Source organism: Zootoca vivipara, chromosome 3 (assembly GCF_963506605.1).
Source record: "Zootoca vivipara chromosome 3, rZooViv1.1, whole genome shotgun sequence".
Lineage (NCBI taxonomy): Eukaryota > Metazoa > Chordata > Lepidosauria > Squamata > Lacertidae > Zootoca > Zootoca vivipara.
The window spans coordinates 117,997,476-118,016,740 of record NC_083278.1 but is presented as its reverse complement, the minus strand read 5'-3'; the positions used below and the strand labels follow the sequence as shown (position 1 = coordinate 118,016,740).

The window sequence follows — 19,265 nt, the reverse complement described above, 5'->3', positions numbered from 1 at the left end:
GATAGAGCTTTGCAGCGAGAAGTTAGAAACCTCCTGAAATTCCTCTCTTCATCTTTCTGCTTGCCAAAAGAGACCCCCTTCCTTTTGTCCCCCCAGCCCTGCTTTGCTTGCTTAGCCTTCGTTCTGCTTTCCTGTTTTCTTGAGGTGCACCCAGGGATTCTGCCATTTCATAGAACTGCAGCGATGGAAGGTATACCCAAGGATCATTTAGTCCAACCCCCCTGATATCCAGAAATTGCAACCATAGCATCCCTGACAGATGGCCATCTAACGTCTCTTTAAAAACCTTCAGTGAAGGAGAGGCCACTGCCGACCAGCTCTTACCACTATAAAGTTATTCCTAAGATTTAGCTGGAGTTTCCTTTCTTTCTCATTTGAATGGTTTCCATTCCTTCCCCCCTGCAGAGCAGCAGGAAACAAACTTTCTCCCTCTTCCATGTGACAGCTTTTCAGATACTGGAAGTTGGCTCTTATGTCACCTCTCCATCGTCTCCCTTCCAGGCTAAAGCAAGCTAAGATGGGGTTGGGAGTCCCTTCACACTGCCTAGGTTTAGCATGTATTCAATATTGAGGTGCTGAACAAGTAGCATGAGGCAAACATGGTTTCTACATATGGCATGGGAGTGATGCTGGCAGACAAAGAAATCCCATTTGCCTCCTGGATCACATGAGGTGGCCCTGGCTTTGGCAGATGAAGAAATGTGTGGAGCTCAGAAGCTTGCAAATCCCTACCACGCCTCAGGTTTGTATCATCTATTTCATACAGTGGTACCTCTGCTTACAAATAACTCTACTTACAAATGTTTCTACTTACGAATGGAGCTCCGTCCGCCATCTTGGATGCGGTTTAGAAAGGATTTTTCCTACTTACAAATTTTTAGATAGGGTTGCTTCGACTTACGAATTTTTTCTCCCAATGCATTCCTATGGGAATCGACTTACAATTATTTTTTTACTTACAAATGTGTGTTCGGAACGCATTAAATTTGTAAGTAGAGGTACCACTGTATTTTGGAATCCTCCTTGTCATTCAGAGGTACTCTGCTTCACTCTCCATCAAGAGACGATGGGAAAGTGCACTCTGCGCATGCATGCAGACACACTCGTTCCTTACCATTACTTCACATGAGCCAGAGCACTGCAAGGTATGTTTCCATCCCCAAGCAACTTGCCATGACACCCCAAAACAGAAAGGCAGCCACAGTCAGCTTTTGCTGGCCTGTAACTCAGCTGAGCGAAATTGGCAAAAAAAAAAGGGGGGGGGGGACACCTGTGTGAACAGGACTGGCTCAACAGCAAAAGCACCCAAGTGTGCAGATGCCACATGCTTCAGAATCCCTAGCCATGTTTCAGAAGATGACAGGGTGCCACTCTTAGAGAGTGTATTACAGCTGCACACCCTCCAAATGTTGCATCCTGACATCCTCTCTGCATGCTGGTGGACAGACATTGGAAACCTCATGGAGGACGGGAAAAGGGCAGACAGTGCAGGGAAAGCTTGGAGTGGGAAATGGTAAGCAGTGAAAGGGTTAAACACAGAACACACAAACACACACACACAAACACAAACACAAAGCCTCACCATTTCTTGGCTCTAAATCATCCCTTCCCAGAACTGATTTTCTACAATCAAAACAGTGTGTCACAATTTAAAACAACAACATGCATTTGTGGGCATTTTGAGCCTGTCTTGAAGACAATTTCTAAAGAAATAACCAGGTCAAATCCATTCCAGCTGCCCTGTGCCCCCCTTAAAATCTTTAAACCAAACAGGGAAAGGAACTGCAACTGGAGAGAGGATATCAATCTGAATTTACAAAGGATTTTTAACTTGGAGGATTTGCTTAAGCATGTCCTCCTCCACACCCCAAAATTCTTACCCGTCTTTAATCAGCTCTGCTGGTTTTATCTTCTAAAGTTGGAGAGCTCCTATATAAACCAACTTCTCTCTATTTTTGCTGATCTCTCTCTTGAAGGTATCCCATCCAAATCAGGTGGTCTTAATTGTATTTTAATCATCATAAAGTTTTATGCCTCACCCTTCACCCAGAGCAGCTTCACATCATCATCCCAAGGAGCATGGCATCAAACTGTATACCTCAATAATTCCCAGCTTGACCATGACGTTGCAATAATTTCTGGACTCATACGGCAATCAGGAAGTTTCCTCTCATCCGCTCAGATTTCAAGGAGGGCAGGAAGGTACAAGGGAACTTTGCCTGTATCTGACAAGGGCCAATCACTGGCAAAATATTTTTAGGAAATTATTATTTAAAAACAAAGGTCCGTGCGTTTAAAACCACAGCCACCTCCAGTTAAACGGCATCAGGCTTGCAACACCTGGGAGTTAAGCAACAAGGACGAAGGATTATGGAGGAAGAAACTCAGAAATGGGGATGTTTTGTTTCACAGTGGTGATCGACATTAATGGCAAAACACACAAGACAACACTCACCCCAGAGGTGACTCCGCTCCCTCTGCTTGCTCTCGGTGGCCTGGGTCACCAGAGCCAGTCTCCATCTCTTCCTTCTTTGCCCCCACCCCACAACCCTGCCTTGACATTCCCCCTTATACGAGTCTGCCATTCTGACGCCCCCCTCCATCCGTTGGGTTCCATACTGGACACTGCAAGTGCAGGGCAATGACAGAACATCTGCGCCATTTTATATATATATAATTTGTGGGGTATGTGTCTCCAGTCATCCATGCCCACCCCCCTCCCCTCCCACCCACCCCAAATACACCCAGCTCTTCCTCCCAGCTCTTTCTTCCCCTTGCGGTTCCCCCTCCCTCCCTGAAACACACGAGATGCCGCCACCAACCAATTCTTCACATTCACAAACAATGAAAGCGGAGGACAGTCCTGATCCTTCAGTCAACACGTTGCACTTGGAGGCAGCCGCCGCTGCCGCCATTGCCACCACCACCGCCACGTCAGCCATCTGCCGCCATCATCATCATCGTCGTCGTCGTCTTCTTCTTTTGGAGCCGTCAGTCCAAAGTGTCCTGTGCCCCCCGGTGAGGAGTAGGGCTCCTTTACCTCGAGGCTTCTTCCTTCAGCTCCTTGTTCTTCCGGACCTCCTCAGCATGCTTGTCCTGTGGAGACACCGCCAAGGTGAGGGGATGGTCACTTGCTCGGGTGGCTTCCAAACTGGGTTAAACATATTCACAGAGGAGGGTGTAGACAGATGCATTATGATCATATATCTGGCACACTCTTAACTTGCACAATTTTAACCAAAAGCGGTTGAAGGGGGTTGGAATTGCACAAGTTAAATGCAAGCAAGGCAGAGCAGAGAGAATGAAAGATTTGTTTGCACCAGGTCTGCTTGGGATTACTCAGCGCATAAAGAGCTTTTAAGCTCTCCGCCTTGCTTGGAGGGAGCAAGTTACACACAGCACACCCATTCTGAGATGCTCAAGAGAGATCTCGCAGAGCCATCTGAGCTCCCACGAGCTCTAGGCTTCTAGATCCAGTGTATGGAGATGGCCTTGCCTGGCAAGCAAGGCAGAAAGCTTAAAAACTCTTTCCATGCCAGATCTGCTTGGGTATCTCCTTGTGAAAAAAGCTGAGGCTCTCTCCTTTGCTTGCTAGGCAAGACCCACTCAGTGTGCAGGCTCTGGAAATGCTGGATGCAGAACCCTTGGAACCAAAACTTTGAGTCAGATGCAATTGTACTGTGTAAGTATTTTAAAAGTTGTTCTGATGTTGTATCAGGGTGGTATCCAATGGGTTCGTTCTAGTACAAGGATTGCCCACCTGGTTCAACATCCTCTTCTCACTGTGGCCAATTGGATGCCTGTGGAAACCAGCAAGCAGGACCCGAACTCAAGAGCCCTCTCCCCTCCTGAGGTTTCCAGCACCTGGGATTCAGAAGCAGTGCTGCCCTCCACCCTGCAGATCTCTCTGCCTTAGCCCAACCCACACCTCCCGCAGTGAGGTTGCAGCTGGGCCCTCCTCACCTTCTCCTGCAAGCGTTCCAACATAGCAGCTAGATGTGCCTCCCGGTTCTCCTTGTTGGACTCCATCTTCTGCATCAGCCTCTCCTTGGCCGTCTTGATGAAGTTGTTGTTCTCCTCGATGGCTTTCTGAATGACCTCTCTCTCGTGCTCTCGCTTCTCCGCCAGGTGCTTCAGCAGCTCTGCTTCCTGGTACTAAACTCACAAAGCAAGACACGACATCAAGGACAGTCATCCTTTGGCACAATCCCCACTGTTGGGAGGCGAGTAGGGATCTTCCCCATTTCCCACACGTCAAAAGACGCTTCTAAGCCTCTCCCCAGTGCTTACTGTGCATGTGAGGGGCAGTGGGGCAAAAGAATTAAAGTTCCAATTCTGCTTGTGCCTTGCTTCCAAACTGATCGAGGGCTTGCAGAAGGGGGATCTGCAACTGCATTGCACCTTTCCTGCTCTTTTGTTGTCACCTGTGAAATGGGCTTTGGAATCCACCCATCTCTTTCCCCTGCACGGAGCCCTATACATTTCAGAATGGCTCCCCCATATCAAACCTGAACAGAAAAAATAGGAAAAGTCTGTTGGATCAGGCCCATGACCCATCTAGTCCAGCCACCTGGCTGACCAAATGCATGTGGGAAACCACAAGCAGGATTTGAACACAAGACCCCTCTCCCCTCCTGTGGCTTCCAGAAACTTGGATTCAGAAGCAACGTGGCTAGTAGCCATCAATAGTCCTCTCCTCGAGGAATTTATCCTTTTTCAAAGCCATCCAAAGGCAGGCTCTCCCACCTTCCCTGCCTTTGCATGAATCTGACAATGCTCTTCTTCTTGGACAGTTTGAGCCAGCATCTGCGGTAGGCGGCCAGACAGACTGGGGGACTCTACGTTTCACTGACCTTTGTTTTCAGTTTGTGAACTGCCAATAAATTTTCAAGCTTTCAAGAAGGGCTCAGTAGCACAGCATCTCCTTTGTGTGCAGAATAATAATAATAATAATAATAATAATAATAATAATAATAATAACAACAACAACAATAATAATTTATTACTTATACCCCGCCCATCGGGCTGGGTTTCCCCAGCCACTCTGGGCAGCTTCCAACAGAAATATTAAAATACACTAATTTCTTAAAGATTAAAAGCTTCCCTAAACAGGGCTGCCTTCCGATGTCCTCTAAAAGTCTGGTAGTTGTTTTTCTCTTTGACATCTGGGGTGGGGGCGTTCCACAGGGCGGGTGCCAGTACCGAGAAGGCCCTCTGCCTGGTTCCCTGTAACTTGGCTTCTCGCAATGAGAGAACCGCCAGAAGGCCCTCGGCGCTGGATCTCAGTGTCCAGGCAGAACGATGGGGGTGGAGACGCTCCTTCAGGTATACTGGACCGAGGCCGTTTAGGGCTTTAAAGGTCAGCACCAACACTTTGAATTGTGCTCCGAAACGTACTGGGAGCCAATGTAGGTCTTTCAAGACCGGTGTTATGTGGTCTTGGCGGCTGCTCCCAGTCACCAGTCTAGCTGCCGCATTCTGGATTAGTTGTAGTTTCCGGGTCACCTTCAAAGGTAGCCCCACGTAGAGCGCATTGCAGTAGTCCAAGCGAGAGATAACTAGAGCATGCACCACTCTGGCGAGACAGTCCACGGGCAGGTAGGGTCTCAGCCTGCGTACCAGATGGAGCTGATAAACAGCTGCCCTGGACACAGAATTGCCCTGCGCCTCCATGGACAGCTGTGAGTCCAAAATGACTCCCAGGCTGCGCACCTGGTCCTTCAGAAGGTCCCAGCACTGCCGGGTGAAGCTGGGAAAGCCCACAGTCTGAAACCTTGGAGGAGGTGCTGGCTGTCAGTGGACGTGTACTGAATCTGGCCCATACTATAGGCAATCCCAGGCCATGCTGGATGAACTAGCGGCCTTACTCAGTGTATAAGGCAGCTTCCTAGGCCTCTAAATTAGAATCATAGAATTGTAGAGTTGGAAAGGAACCCCACCCCTCAGACATTTAGTCCAACCCCCTGCAATGCAGGACTCTCAATGAAAGCATCCATGACCGAGGGGCACCCAGCCTTTGCTTAATAACCTCCAAGGAAGGAGAGTCCACTACCTCCCAAGGGAGACCGTTCCACTGTCAAACCACAAAGATGTGGCTGTTTGAAAGGGGGGATAACACGACTTGTGAGCAGTGGCTGGTTATAAATCTTGGTAAGATTGCTGAGTGGCTACCACTTCCCAAACATATGGAACAGCAAAGGGGTTAATGCTGGATCTGGTTACTCGGACTGGAAGGAAACTGAGCCATGGGCAGGAATTCATTCATCTCTGACATCCGGCTGTTGTGGCTGGCAAGGTCCATTCTTGAGTATCTGCCAAGGTCAGGCAAGGAGACGGAGAGATATCACCTAATGGCTGATCAATAATTCACAGGCTGGCAAACCACACACATTTCCTTATTACGGGAGCCTTCCTTGTATCATCAACACACAGTGCCTTTTTGACCTCAAAATGCTTTGGCAGCGTTTTGGAGAGCTGCTTGACATTTTGCTGGGTTTGACGTCAGCCTCCTCCTTTGAAGCACCCCAGCTGGGAGGCTTCTTAAAGCACTTTTGCACACCTCACTTTGCAGGCGTCTTTACCTGCATGCTATGCAGGCAGCATGAGCAAGGCTGGGACCCTACCTGCCCTCAGACTGTCTTGCCAGAGTGGCGCATGCTCTAGTTATCTCCCCCTTGGACTACTGCAATGTGCTTTACATAGGGCTACCTTTGAAGGTGACCCGGAAACTGCAATTAATCCAGAATACGGCAGCCAGACTATGGTTTGACAGCCACGGACAGAAAGTCCCTACAGAGGGTGGTGAAGACAGCACTTAATATCATGGGCCAGGGTCCCCTGAGTTCACTAGATGACATCGCAGGAGACCGCTGCCTCAGGAGAGTGAGGAAAATTCTCAGGGACGACTCACACCCCGGCCAGCACCTCTTTAATCTCCTACCTTCAGGCAGGAGAAGAGAAGGTTAGCCTGGAGAAGAGAAGGTTAAGGGGTGATATGATAGCCATGTTCAAATATATAAAAGGATGTCATATAGAGAAGGGAGAAAGGTTGTTTGCTGCTGCTCCAGAGAAGCGGACACGGAGCAATGGATTCAAACTACAAGAAAGAAGATTCCACCTAAACATTAGAAAGAATTTCCTGACAGTAAGAGCTGTTCGGCAGTGGAATTTGCTACCAAGGAGTGTGGTGGAGTCTCCTTCTTTGGAGGTCTTTAAGCAGAGGCTTGACAGCCATATGTCAAGAATGCTTTGATGGTGTTTCCTGCTTGGCAGAGGATTGGACTGGATGGCCCTTGTGGTCTCTTCCAACTCTACGATTCTATGATTCAGGAGATGCAGAAGTATAGTCAGCCGCACCAACAGATTAAAGAACAGTTTTTATCTGTGGGCTGCTGAAGTGCTGAATGGAAAAAATAGTGGTGCAATTGACTTCCAACAAGCACACAGAGTGCAAACAAGACTGGGTGTATGGGGGGGGTCATTTAATTTCACTGCACACAGGTGGTGTAGTGACAATAAAGGTTGATTATTATTATTATTATTATTATTATTATTATTATTATTATTATTATTACTGGCCTTCTTAGTGAGGCTTTTAATGTTTAATAGATTATTGCATTTTATTTTTCTGTTGGAAGCCACCCAGAGTAGCTGGGGAAACCCAGCCAGATGGGTGGGGTATAAATAAAAAATTATTATTATTATTAATTATTATTAATTATTATTAATTATTATTATTATTTGCCCTTTTCCTGGCACAGGGGGGAGACGGCAAGTTCCCTACCCAGTCCCCTGTATGACCAAACCATGTCCCGCCCCCTGAAAGGCCTGCCGCTTTTGCCAACTGGGTGCTGAGCAGGTTCTCACCTTGCGTCTCTCCTCGGCCGCTTCCAGCTTCTTCTGGATCTCTTCCAGGGAGGGGTCTCGCCGCCGGGGCAGAGAGGCATTGAATTCTGGGATCCCGTCAAAGGAGGGTGGCTTCAGGATGACCTCAAAGGACTGGCCGGAGGTGCGCTTGTTGAGCTCGATGACCTCCATGTCAGAAATGACGCACCAAGTGAGGTCTACGGTGTCTACTGGAAGAGAAGAGGGAGGGAGAGGCCGGGATGTGATCATGCTAAGGAGCAAATGTGTCAATGGAGGAAATGATGCTGGGAATAACTCAGGGCGTCCAGATAGAGAAAGCACAGGAAGGGGTCTTATTCAGAGTCAAACAACTGGTCCATTGAGCTTAGCACTGACTGGCAGCAGCTCTCCAGTGTTTCAGACAGAAAGTCTCCACAGCACCACCTGGATATGCCACTGAGGGAGCTTCCCTGGTTGCCAAACACCCGCCAGACATCTGGTGTTATAATCCAGTCTCCACATTAGATCTGATTCCAAACAGCAGAGGAGGATTTAGGGCAGTGTGACCGGTTCCCTTGCACTGGGAGCCGAGCCCAGGGGTGCTGCAGGGCGTCACAACTATGACATAGTGAATTGAGAAGAACGGAAGGCGAGAAGCAAGGGGTGCCAAATTTTGGGCTCACACAGAGCGCCACTGAAATTTGAAAGAACAAAGTCTGCCCCTACAACCAGGCTGCTACCAACATGAGTTCTGTCCTGTGATAACAGGAGAGAAGGTTCTGACCTTGTGGTCTCTTCCAACTCTATGATTCTATGATAACAGATTGTGCACTCTGGATCATGTTCCCAGGACCCTCGACAACTTCACAGACATGGAGGAAATCTTCACCAAACAAGCAAGTTTGGGAAAGGCTTCCAAACCTCAGAGTAGAAAGCGTGAACCCCACAGGAACAAAGAAAGAGCCCCTCCTCAGCATCTGGGCAGCCTATTCTTCTCTCCACTCCACTATTTTTCATTATTATCATTGTATTTATTAAATTTATATTTCACCCTTCTTCTGAAGATCCCAGGGCAGTTCACTACAGGAAAAGGCTATACAGTATTCCAGCTGCTTCCTTCTCTGTGGTCGCTAAATAAAAATGAAATAGGTGTTTGGAGAGGGAATGGACCATGGCGTTTCTCTCCTTGCCAGGAGCAGGCGCAAAGTGCTTGTAGCAGCTGTTGTCAGAAACTGAACCACTAGCCTAGATTACATTCCTAACAAGGCCAGGGTTGGCAGTGGATGCCTGGCTGCTTTGATCACTTGGTACCATCTCGACTACAGAGCAGCCTAAACCTAAGTGACATGTAAATGTCAAAAATAAATAAATTTTTCACAAGCTCAGTTTTATAAAAACACAATTTTTATAAAAGAAAATAAATGGAGCCTCTCGTGCATTACTCGCAGGGTGTGGGCATGTCTGCTGGCGTTGTCTAGAGTATAAGAATGCATAATGCATGTCTATTAGATTCATAATATATCATCATATATAATACATTACCTTCAAGCCTTCTCAGAGCCCATGGGAAAGGGAGGCAGGAGGCAGGAGGGAGTGGTGCCATCCACCATTTGTGGAAAAGATCACAGGCAGAAGGAGCTGAGCCAATGGGACGCACAGAGCCGCAGGCCCAAACCCACAAGCGTCTGGGAGTTAATGGGTCGGTTGCCTCACTTACCTTCATATTTATAAGATGGTTTGTTTAAGGGGTCTGAGAGGAAGCAGGAACAGAAGAGAGACACTAAAGGGAGCTCCTTCATTTTTTCTTTGTAGGCTGCAGGGAGGGGAAAAAGCACTTTGTCAGGAAAGGTCATCACCAAACAGGCTTCCATCCATACAACTTGCCTGGCATCTTCCTCTTCCTTTATCTCACTGCTTCCCTCCGCAGAGAGGAGGGTGGGGACAGGGGTGGCAAGCACACCCATAAGGTGGACTGAGGCAGCTGCCTCAGGCGGCGGAAGGCCATGAGGAAGTGGCCCTGCTCATTGGAAGTTGACACCCTTCTGTTGGCAGAGAGGCAATGGTGCTTTCAGGCGAGATCTTGTGAGATCTTGCTGAAATCTCACACATTCTGCAAGATCTTACCAAAATATCGGATTGTCTCATGCTCTCTATGAGATCTTTCCAAAACCCATTGCCACTTCATGGGTGCCACAGCACAACCCAGGTAAGGGAGGCTTGGGTGGGGGCAGGGTGGCAGTAGAAGGGTGGCTGTCCCTCGATGGGGACAAAACTAGAATGAGCCAGCTCTGCCTGTCATTAGCTCTGGTGCCACCTTCTGGTGGTCTCCCTGCCTTCTGACCCACCCGTCCCAAGGGGCAAACAGCAGCAGGGGTGCTAGAATCCCATGTTCTAGTCATGGGCTTCGTGGAAGCATTTGACCATTTGTTGCGCAATGTGGGAAGGAAGATGCTGGCCTTTTGGACTGATCCAAGACAAGGGTCCTCTTATCTTCTCCATGGACCTGCAAGAGCACTCGGGTTTCCATACCTGCCAGCGTCATGGTGCCTGGTGTTCTGGGCCTCCTGCTGTCTGAGCGGGTATCCAAGTAGGCAAAGACCGTGTCCTGCTTGCAATCTGTTGAGACATGAAAGAAAGCAAATGAAGAAGGGCGAATTTAGTTAACAGGTTGTACTTTGAACTTTTCCAGGAAAAAACGGGGAAACATAATGTCAAGATGCTACAGTTTATATGCCGAAGCATGGGGGAACCAATGATGGTCTCTTGCTTTGGCAGGGCTATTGCACAGCTAACATAATATAGATATTTAAATTTTTAAAGTTTGCACTAAATAAACCAGATTCTAGGCTGGGTTCTGCAACAATGCAAAGGGTGATTGGTACAAATTAATAGCATTTGAATATTTAACCCCCCTTATTTGTTTCTGAAAGTGTGAGGAGAGGCAAAGAGCTCTGTCAGGCAGTGAAATGTCCACCCTGATCCAGCAGGCTATTATTGTGTGTGTCCCTCTGTTCAATCCCAGTTAAGAGGCTACCACTCCTCAATAAACTTCTTCACTTGTTTTCCAGAGACCCTTCAATGTAAGGGCTGGTTCAAACAACTGCCTTCCCCTTTACAATTGTGAAGCATTGATTTCGTTGATCAGGTCTTATTTGCAAGGATGCAACTACTCACAACAAGATTATTACTAATTCGATGCATTTTTGGCTCAACCCTCCCGCCCCCCACTGGAGTGAGTAATAATATCGCTGTTCTTCAGAAGTTTAATATCCCCAGATGATTTTCTCCTCCCTTGGAAAAGATACAGGGATAGGCAGAATGGCCTAACGAGCACTTGGCCTATGTTCAGAGGCTGTGTAAAGATAATAAGAACATGTGGGTATTGTAGCCAATGGCGATATCTCTGCTCCATTTGGCAAAGATAGCTTTCTGGAGTTAGAATCATAGAGTTGTAAGGGACCCAAAGGACCATCCAGCCCAACCCCCTGCAATGAGAAGGGCACTCTAACCAACATAGACACAACTGAGGCCACCTGGCAGTGTGAATCAGCACTTGGAAGGAAATGGCACCAGCAGGTCTGCGATGACCCCAGTTAAAACAGCCCTCACAGCAGAGTCTAGACAATGGGAGCCATTCGGTACCATACACAGGGTGGGGAAGCAGCTGCTCTGTGGAGAAGAGATAGGAGGAATTGTCCTTTAAAAAGTTATCATGGAGCTCTGGGCCCTACACTCATGTCTCGAAAGGCGAGCAGAGCAAAGCATCTAACCAAAATGTCATGGGGGATGAGATATCAAAGAGAAATCATGAGGTTTCATTATTACCTACTTTTTGTGGTCAGCCAGCCTGCGGTCATGAAGTGGTCTGACTTTTAGTGTGCCATGTAGTCTGACGTAGGGGTAGCCAATGTGGTGCCCTATGGAAGTTGCTGGGCCACAACTCCCATCAGGCCCAGCCAGCACAGCCCATGGTAGAGGATGCTGGGAGTTGTAGTCACATATGTCTTGAAGGTGCCACACTTGCTTGCCCCTGTTCCAGCAAACTACAGCTGGGATAGGCTTTCTGCTGGGGACTCCCGCAGCAGGTGCGATGTGTCTGGGGCATTTGAGTGACCTCCAAACCTACATCCCAGCTGGACAAAATCCATATATAGCTGTAGATGCTCTGGCAACGGGCTTCAGAGCAAAATCAGGCTGCTGAGCTTCCATTGCCTTCCCATCTGACACAACTTCTGTCAAAGTTCTTCCCACTCACTGGTTATATAAGACTCAGCAGGCTGCAGCTGCGGAGAGATCTTCCCAGCCTACAATGAGGGGGGAGTCCCAGTCTGTTCACAAGTGATGCTCAGATCCGGTTGTGCTCAAAGGCACATTGACCATAACCTGTGTTGCATTTGCCCTCTTCCTGCACAGCATTAGCAACACACATGTCCAAAAACTATAATTTCTGCCACACGTGAAAAGGGGCTGGGTCTTCTAGCCAGCTGTTGATGGCTACTAACCATGCTGGCTAGGCTCTGCCTCCACAGTCAGAGGCAGCCATTCTTCTGAAAACCAGTTGCTGGAAAGTGCAGGAGGAGAGAGGGCTCCTGTACTCAAATCCTGCTTGTGGGGCTCCCAGAAGGGGCATCTGGTTGGCCACTGTGAGAACAGGAGGTTGGACTAGAAGGGCCATTGGCCTGATCCAGCAGTCAGGCTCTTGTTATGTTCTTGGGTAGGTATTCTGCGTAGCACAAGTGAGGGAAAGCCACCAAGTGTAGTATCGGGCACAGAGTCTTTCTGAGAATGGGATCAGAAGCCATCTTTGCAAATGGAAGTTGACACCTCTTTTGCTGTGATGGGGTGTGTGTGTAGAATTGGGGGGGGGCATTAGCAGCAGGGAGGGGTGTTTGCCCCCACCTGATCAATTGTGCAGCTTGGCTACAGCTACATAGTGGTGTAGCTATCACAGGATTGAGGGGTAAGAACATGCTCAAGACCACTGTTTTCTTTACTGTTGCTTCATCCTCTCCTTCCAGGGTTGCATCGTGGCACTGAAAGCAGATATTGAGGACAAGGTTTTGGTGAGCCCTAGCTTGTTTTCATTTTAAATATATATTTTTAATTCTCTTCATTAGCCACCTTGGATGCATAAAGCACTGCTCTTAAGCTCCTCCAGGTGTCTGGAAGCTGGGACACTCTGCACATGTACAAAGGAAATCATGCCATCCCACCTTGTCCTACTAGTTCCTCTGGTGAAGCTTTCCACATTTTCTGATGGCAAGAGGTGTTTGACAGGGGAACAGATTCCCTCAGAAGGTGTGGACTCTCCTTTCAAGGCTTTTAAAGAGAGTCTGGATGGACATCAGTCAGCAGTGATCCCTGCATTGCAGGAGTTGGACTAGATGAGCCTTGGGGGTCCCTTCACCTCTACAGTTCTAGGATTCATCCCCACCACCACCACCACCAGACAAGACATTCACATGGCTTCTCCTTTTCCATGATGCTCAGCACCCACCCCTCTCATTCCAGGAGTGGTAATTGTGGCTGACAGGACACCCCTTTCCTTTGTCATGACTTCACAAGCGGCTTTGTCAACAGCTGCGGGGGCTTATCCTTGGCTCTAACCAAATGATGCATATGAAAATCTCCTTTAGGAAAAGGCCAGATTGGAGGTGTGGGTGGGGTTGGGTGAGAAACGAACTAATTGGGGTGGCCACCTACACAGCATCAGAATGGAGGAAAGGGGACAGAAGGAGAAATAGATTCGCTGGTGCCAATAGGTAAGTGTGCAGGTGCAAATTCAGAAACAAGGAGCAGAATTCACACAGAAATGCAAGGCAGTGGGGAAGGTTGTGATCAGCTCAGCTTTGTTCTTCCTCAGTCTGCTGTCCATTATGTGTTAATTGCTGGTGGGCAACTTTCACCCCAAGCCTCCCTTCTTCAAATAGAAAACAAAAATTAAAAAATTCCTTCCAGTAGCACCTTAGAGACCAGCTAAGCTTGTCATTGGTATGAGCTTTCATGTGCACGCACACTTCTTTCAAATAGAAAAGGCCTTCACCGAGAGGACTGCCCTCTGCTAGAACTAGCAGGTGCAGATGTGAAAGAGGGAAGGGAGAGAAACAGAGAGCGAGGACGCTGCCCATCTTTTCAGTGGTTCCGCCGCCACGGATGCTCCCCCTGAGCTTAATGAATAAGGGAGTGCGGAGGGAAACAACAGCCCTGTGTAATATAGGATGAGCTCATTCGAGCTGCAAACAGGCAGGGCATGACGGGAGAGACCTCGCTTTGCAGCCACCTACAAAATGGAAGCTCCACAGCACGCCTTTGCATGCATGTGTAAGTTTTTTTTGGGGGGTGGGGTTCGCACTGGCTTCTTTCCCCTGCCACTTCCCTCAAACCTCATCGCTCGCAGCACGCAGGCACCCAGCAGAAAATAACAATATGCATGCAGTGAGAAGGCATAAAAACTAACTTACATTTTTCTCTCTTCCAGCAATTATCCTATTCCACCACCCAGAAATAATCGTTTGCACGCTTGACAAAAAAAATGTGGAAGAATGAGTGGCTCTTGCCACATGGTCAGCCTCCGTGCTTAGATGTCAGACTCCAGGAGAAGCAAAGATCGCCCTCTGACATTATTCTTATTATTTTTAAATGCCCTCATTTGGTTTCATACGCAGCAGGTTTGCAAAAGCGAGCGAACGAAATTTCTCCCCTTGGAATCGTCTTTATCAGTAACTCAGCCCCTCCACCCCTTCCCGCCCCTTTCCAAAGAATTCCAGCGCCCACTCCTGCATTGATTTCAGGAAGGGGGGGTCTCTCTCACCACCCACCCTTGACAAGCAAGGCATTGCAGTTTCCCTTGAATGACAGGCGAGAGAGCAGAGAGCAGCTGCCCTCCCCTTCTCTTTGGCATGCCTCGTGGAAACAAAAGTAAGGATTTGGTGACGTAAGGGTGGAAGATGGCTGCGATGGCAGCCACGAGTTCCCCTCTAGCTTGAACACCGTCCTCCGTCACAGAGGAAAAGCCTGGGGAGGGATAAAGGCTATTGTACATGACCCCCAACCCCAACCCCTTGCAGACATGGGGCATGTAACATGTTGGGAAATCCATAGCCCAAAGCACACACACGTGCAATCATCCATATTTGCATACTCTCATTTCTCCTCATCTGGAGCGGAGGGGGAAGCATTCTGCACATGCTCTCTAGAGCCACTCACTAGTACTGTACTGCTTTGCTAGTTCAAAGCCTCGACAATTACAGTTAAAGCTGGTCCTTCTTCAGCTACATCCCAGGGAGCCCTGAGTAATAAATATTAAGCCCCGATGTCCCCACTCTCCCCTTGTCAGGTGGTCTTTCTCTGCAGGAAAAGTATCATGCGGAAGTAAACAGAGGCTAGGCGTATCTGAAGAAGTGTGCAGTGTGCATGCACACGAAAGCTCATACCAAAATAAAAACTTAGTTGGTCTTTAAGGTGCTACTGAAGGAATTTTTTTATTTTGCTTAGAGGCTAGGCAGAATATGACCTGTAGGAGTTAAAAGTAAAGCGAGGGGCCGTATGTAAAGCAGGAGTTTGGCGAGAGAGGTCTGCCTCCCCTCCAAGAAACGGAACAGACTTTGGGATCGCCTGTTGCTGCCCAAAAGAACCAGGCGAAGGAAAAGGTTTGTTTCACCGTAAGGTAAGCAGCGAAGAGAAGATTCTGCCTATCAGCCTGGAGAGCAATGACTAACCGGGATGGAAGGATTACAGAGTCAGGAGCTGAGTGGCAATTCTATGCCCATTGTTGAGACCATAGTAGGCACTCCACGCTGCTGCCCCCTGAAATAGGCATCTGGGCAATCCACATTCTGTACAAGGAAAGCTGGGTCCTGCAATCAATGGATATAATGCAAATTGGGAAAACTGTAACATTGCTCTTAGAGCTTTTGTTTCGTTCGTTTTTCCTGCATAGTTTTGGTTTTGCTGGGCAAGAGGGAACTCTGCAGGCAGGGCACTAAAAGCCCCACCCCTGACCACAGGAAACCTTCTGCAGCCCCTCCTCTGATGTCAGCAAGCAAGGGCTGCTCACCCACAGCTATAGGGACCAGAAACTCACTCTTTTTTTTAGGCGAGAGTAGGGAATTTTCTTGCCCTCCCACGGAATTGTGGAAGGCAGGCAGCCCTGCTCTTTGTCGCTGGGTCTGCATTATGGTGTGTTAATTGCAAGTGTGGAAGTAGAAGGAGAAGGAAGAGCAGTTAGGAAAAAAGAGAGACATTAATTGCCCCCCCCCCCCCGAAAAGTGCTGACTTCCAATGAAAACTGACCTGACTTTGACTTTCTTTTCTTAAAAGTTATACTGTCATCTGTGGATGTCCCTGAAACCACTTCCCTGCCCAGCACCACTAGGCGCCCACCCCTTTTTGTTAATGACAGTCTTTCATATTGCATTGGGAGAAACGAAACCGTCTTGTTGGGACCACAGACAGGTTATGTTATAGTGACTGCAACAAATGGAAAGCAGCAATTTCTTCTTATATGGGTATAGGCACTCTCACTCACACCCACATACACACAAACCCCTAAGTGGTGAGATGTAGGAAGGGAAGGAGAGGAAAATCACGGCCGGGGGGGGGGCAGTTGGATGCCCAATGCCAGCACATGGTGACAAAAAGAAAATGTGGTAGATTAAGAGATGGACAAATAATAATGTGGTTGATAAAAGGGTGAGTATAGTGTGGCAAGAAAAAGGAATTCAGAGCCATTTAAATAGAAATAACCACAAGGTTTACTATAGAAATTTATATTACTTCCCCCCCCTCTCTCTCTATATATACATATATCTGCAGAAAGGATAGATGATAGATAGATAGATAGATAGATAGATAGATAGATAGATAGATAGATAGATAGATAGACAGGAGGGTGCAGAAAATTTTATGCTGACTTCCCAAAGCTGACTGCCCCATCACAGCCTTTCCCATGCCTACCCCTCCTCCAACTCTAGCCCCTGCTTTTGAGGGTCCAGCATTTGCCCCCCCCTCCTCCCCCAGGAAATAACTTCAATGCTATTTCTTTCCTTGGTTCGCTCCCCACTTCCCTGGCCTTTATTCACCTTTGCAGCTGCTTGTGGGGTACCCTTTCCTGCGCCTGATGCTACTCACCCCCTTGCCAGATCAACACCTGGTCCAGCCGCTCCCAGCCTCTCAGTCGCTTCCTTCCAGGAAAAGATGCTAAAAGATTCACTTAGCATCCGCCAGGCTGCCAAGCTCTCACCATGACATCACCTCCGAGCCAGCCGATTGGCTGCGCTCATGAGGCCTGCTGATTGGGCAGCATCTTCCTGGGAATACAGAATTGCCTGAGTAACTCCTTGGGTGAGCCAGGTGTGCCGGGATGATGTCACACACACACACAATGCTATTTCCAAGAAGGGCTCTTCGGATGCATAAAGACAAGCCAGGCAGCATGCTTGCTTAGGAAGGAAAAGGTGCTCCAGGGACAATATAGGTCATCTCCACGGATGCTGCGAAGACACGATAAACCCTTCTATAGCAAACCAGCAATTGTTATCCAACTCAGCACAGAGAAGAAGCATATCTGGGCACTAAATGATCGTTGCCACATCTTTCCCAGGAACAAGCTAAGAATGAGCATCTTTTGGAAGTGGTGTTAGGGGTTTTAAAAAAATGCTTTGGCTGGATTTTATTTCTGCAATCAGGGTGAAGCCGCTAAGTTGATGAGCAGGGGAAGAACTGTCCTTAGTGCACTTTTTGTATATAATAATGTATTCCTAGGAGCTTTACTATGGCTGTAGAAGCCAAGAGATTGTATTGGAAGTCCTCAGGGGGCCCCAATCTCAGCCTTTAAACATGTCAACTCACACTTCCTTGATATTTAAGGGCAAAAGAAGATTTTAAAAAAGCTGGCAACCCTAACTGAAAGAGAAATGAAACAAAAACAAAACAAAACAAAAGTGATTTGAGGAGGTGGGGGGCAAAGGTGGTTTTCAGTTCCAATCTCTTGAAAGGCAACTCTCTTACAAATTTGGTGGTTTTTATTTTTGTTATTAAATACATCCTGACCATCACCATACCTGGACTAACAAAGACGTCAAGCAGGAAAAAGAACAAAAGGGCCACACAGTAAGACAATGGATTTGTTAAACTCGACAGCTCCACTCAGGCTGGTGGTGTGATCTGGCTGACCCAGCTTCTGGTTTTCTCCAGAGAGGTTTGCACAATTGTGCCTTTGACAAGGCAGCTGAAATAGTGATGGTGGCCACCAAGCTTGGGTGGCTTTTAAAAAGGATTAGACAAATACAGGGAAGATAAAATTTACCAAGGGTTACTAGGCAGGATGGCTAGGTTTTATCTCCATTGTCAGAGCTCGTAATTTTTCTGAACACCAGTTTCTGAGAATTGCAGGAGGGGAGTGCTATTGTGCTCAGATCCTGCTTGTGAGCTTCCCTGTGAGAACAAGAGTGCTGGAGTAGTTAGCCTTTGGCCTGATCCAACAAGGGTCGTCTTACTGTATGTTCTTTAAATAGCCAACTGTTTCTGTCACTTCTAGCACACCAGTTTCCAGATGCATGTACAATATTTCTTATCTATGAGAAGAAGGCATGTTTATGCACACTCCTAAACATGCCCAGGCATTCTTTTGTTTGCATGCTTGAGGCATGACTGAAGTGCCACATGAAAATGTTATCATATGTTGAAATGGGTCAGCCTCCATAACCTTTCAACTGAGCACCACACAGCAGATGGACCTGTGGGATGTGAAACACATAGCAGTCAAGTACAACATTCCTAGAGTGGACATGAAGAGGGATGTTTGTCCAGCCAGTAGAAAACTTCCAGTTTCCTCCTGAGCTGGGACAAACTTCCTCTGCATGTGACTAGAGGTGGGTATGACCTCACCTGCCTAGGTAACAAAAGGGGCAAGGCAGGCAGCACACTTCCTCTTCTCCATCATGCTTTCGACGTTTGAGCAGCAGTGACTGCCAGTCTGCAGTCACTGGGACTAACCCCCATATGGGGTAGTTCCACATGTATATATTTTTGTAGCCTAAGTCTGCCTTCGGGATCCATCTGTGAACTGAATGATTGTGAGTAAACTACTTTTATATTTTTTAATCAAGACTGTGTCAAGTCTATTCTTTTAAGAGGGATATAAGGGATTATCAGGAATCTTATATTTAGAGGCTAAAACTAGCCTGCAGCAAGATAACCACTCTGCAATTTAAAAGGGGAATGTTTAAAACTCTGCTGAGTTATAGAACTTGCTAGCACAAGTTAGGAAGGATATTATTAATCAATACTGTATATCCTCTCCTCCCTCCCTGAACACTTTCACAGGAATTTCCATATACAGCAGCAGCATACCCCTGAATAGCCATTTCTGGGACAAACAGCACAAGTTCAGATTGTACTGCCTGACTTTGAATGTAGCT

At 47.7% G+C, this 19,265-nt stretch overlaps 1 protein-coding gene across 1 annotated transcript; it reads right to left on the bottom strand.

Moving 5' to 3' along the window:
- Nucleotides 1–2,801: 2,801 nt before the first annotated feature.
- STMN4 (stathmin 4) lies at nt 2,802–14,570 on the bottom strand. Its single transcript, XM_035110918.2, has 6 exons — nt 14,307–14,570; nt 10,375–10,461; nt 9,563–9,658; nt 7,867–8,075; nt 3,964–4,155; nt 2,802–3,096 (listed from the first exon to the last, which is right to left on the bottom strand). The coding sequence occupies exons 2-6, from the start codon at nt 10,385–10,387 to the stop codon at nt 3,037–3,039; spliced, it is 570 nt and encodes a 189-aa protein (XP_034966809.1). The 5' UTR covers nt 10,388–10,461; nt 14,307–14,570; the 3' UTR covers nt 2,802–3,036.
- Nucleotides 14,571–19,265: the final 4,695 nt, after the last annotated feature.

Bases quoted from the DNA above. Each gene is read 5' to 3' on its own strand.
- STMN4 (XM_035110918.2), bottom strand. The intron at 8,076-9,562 runs GTAAGTGAGGCA...CTTCTCTTCCAG, and splicing joins ACCATCTTATAAATATGAAG to TAGACACCGTAGACCTCACT. The intron at 4,156-7,866 runs GTGAGAACCTGC...TTGTGAGTTTAG, and splicing joins CGGCCGAGGAGAGACGCAAG to TACCAGGAAGCAGAGCTGCT.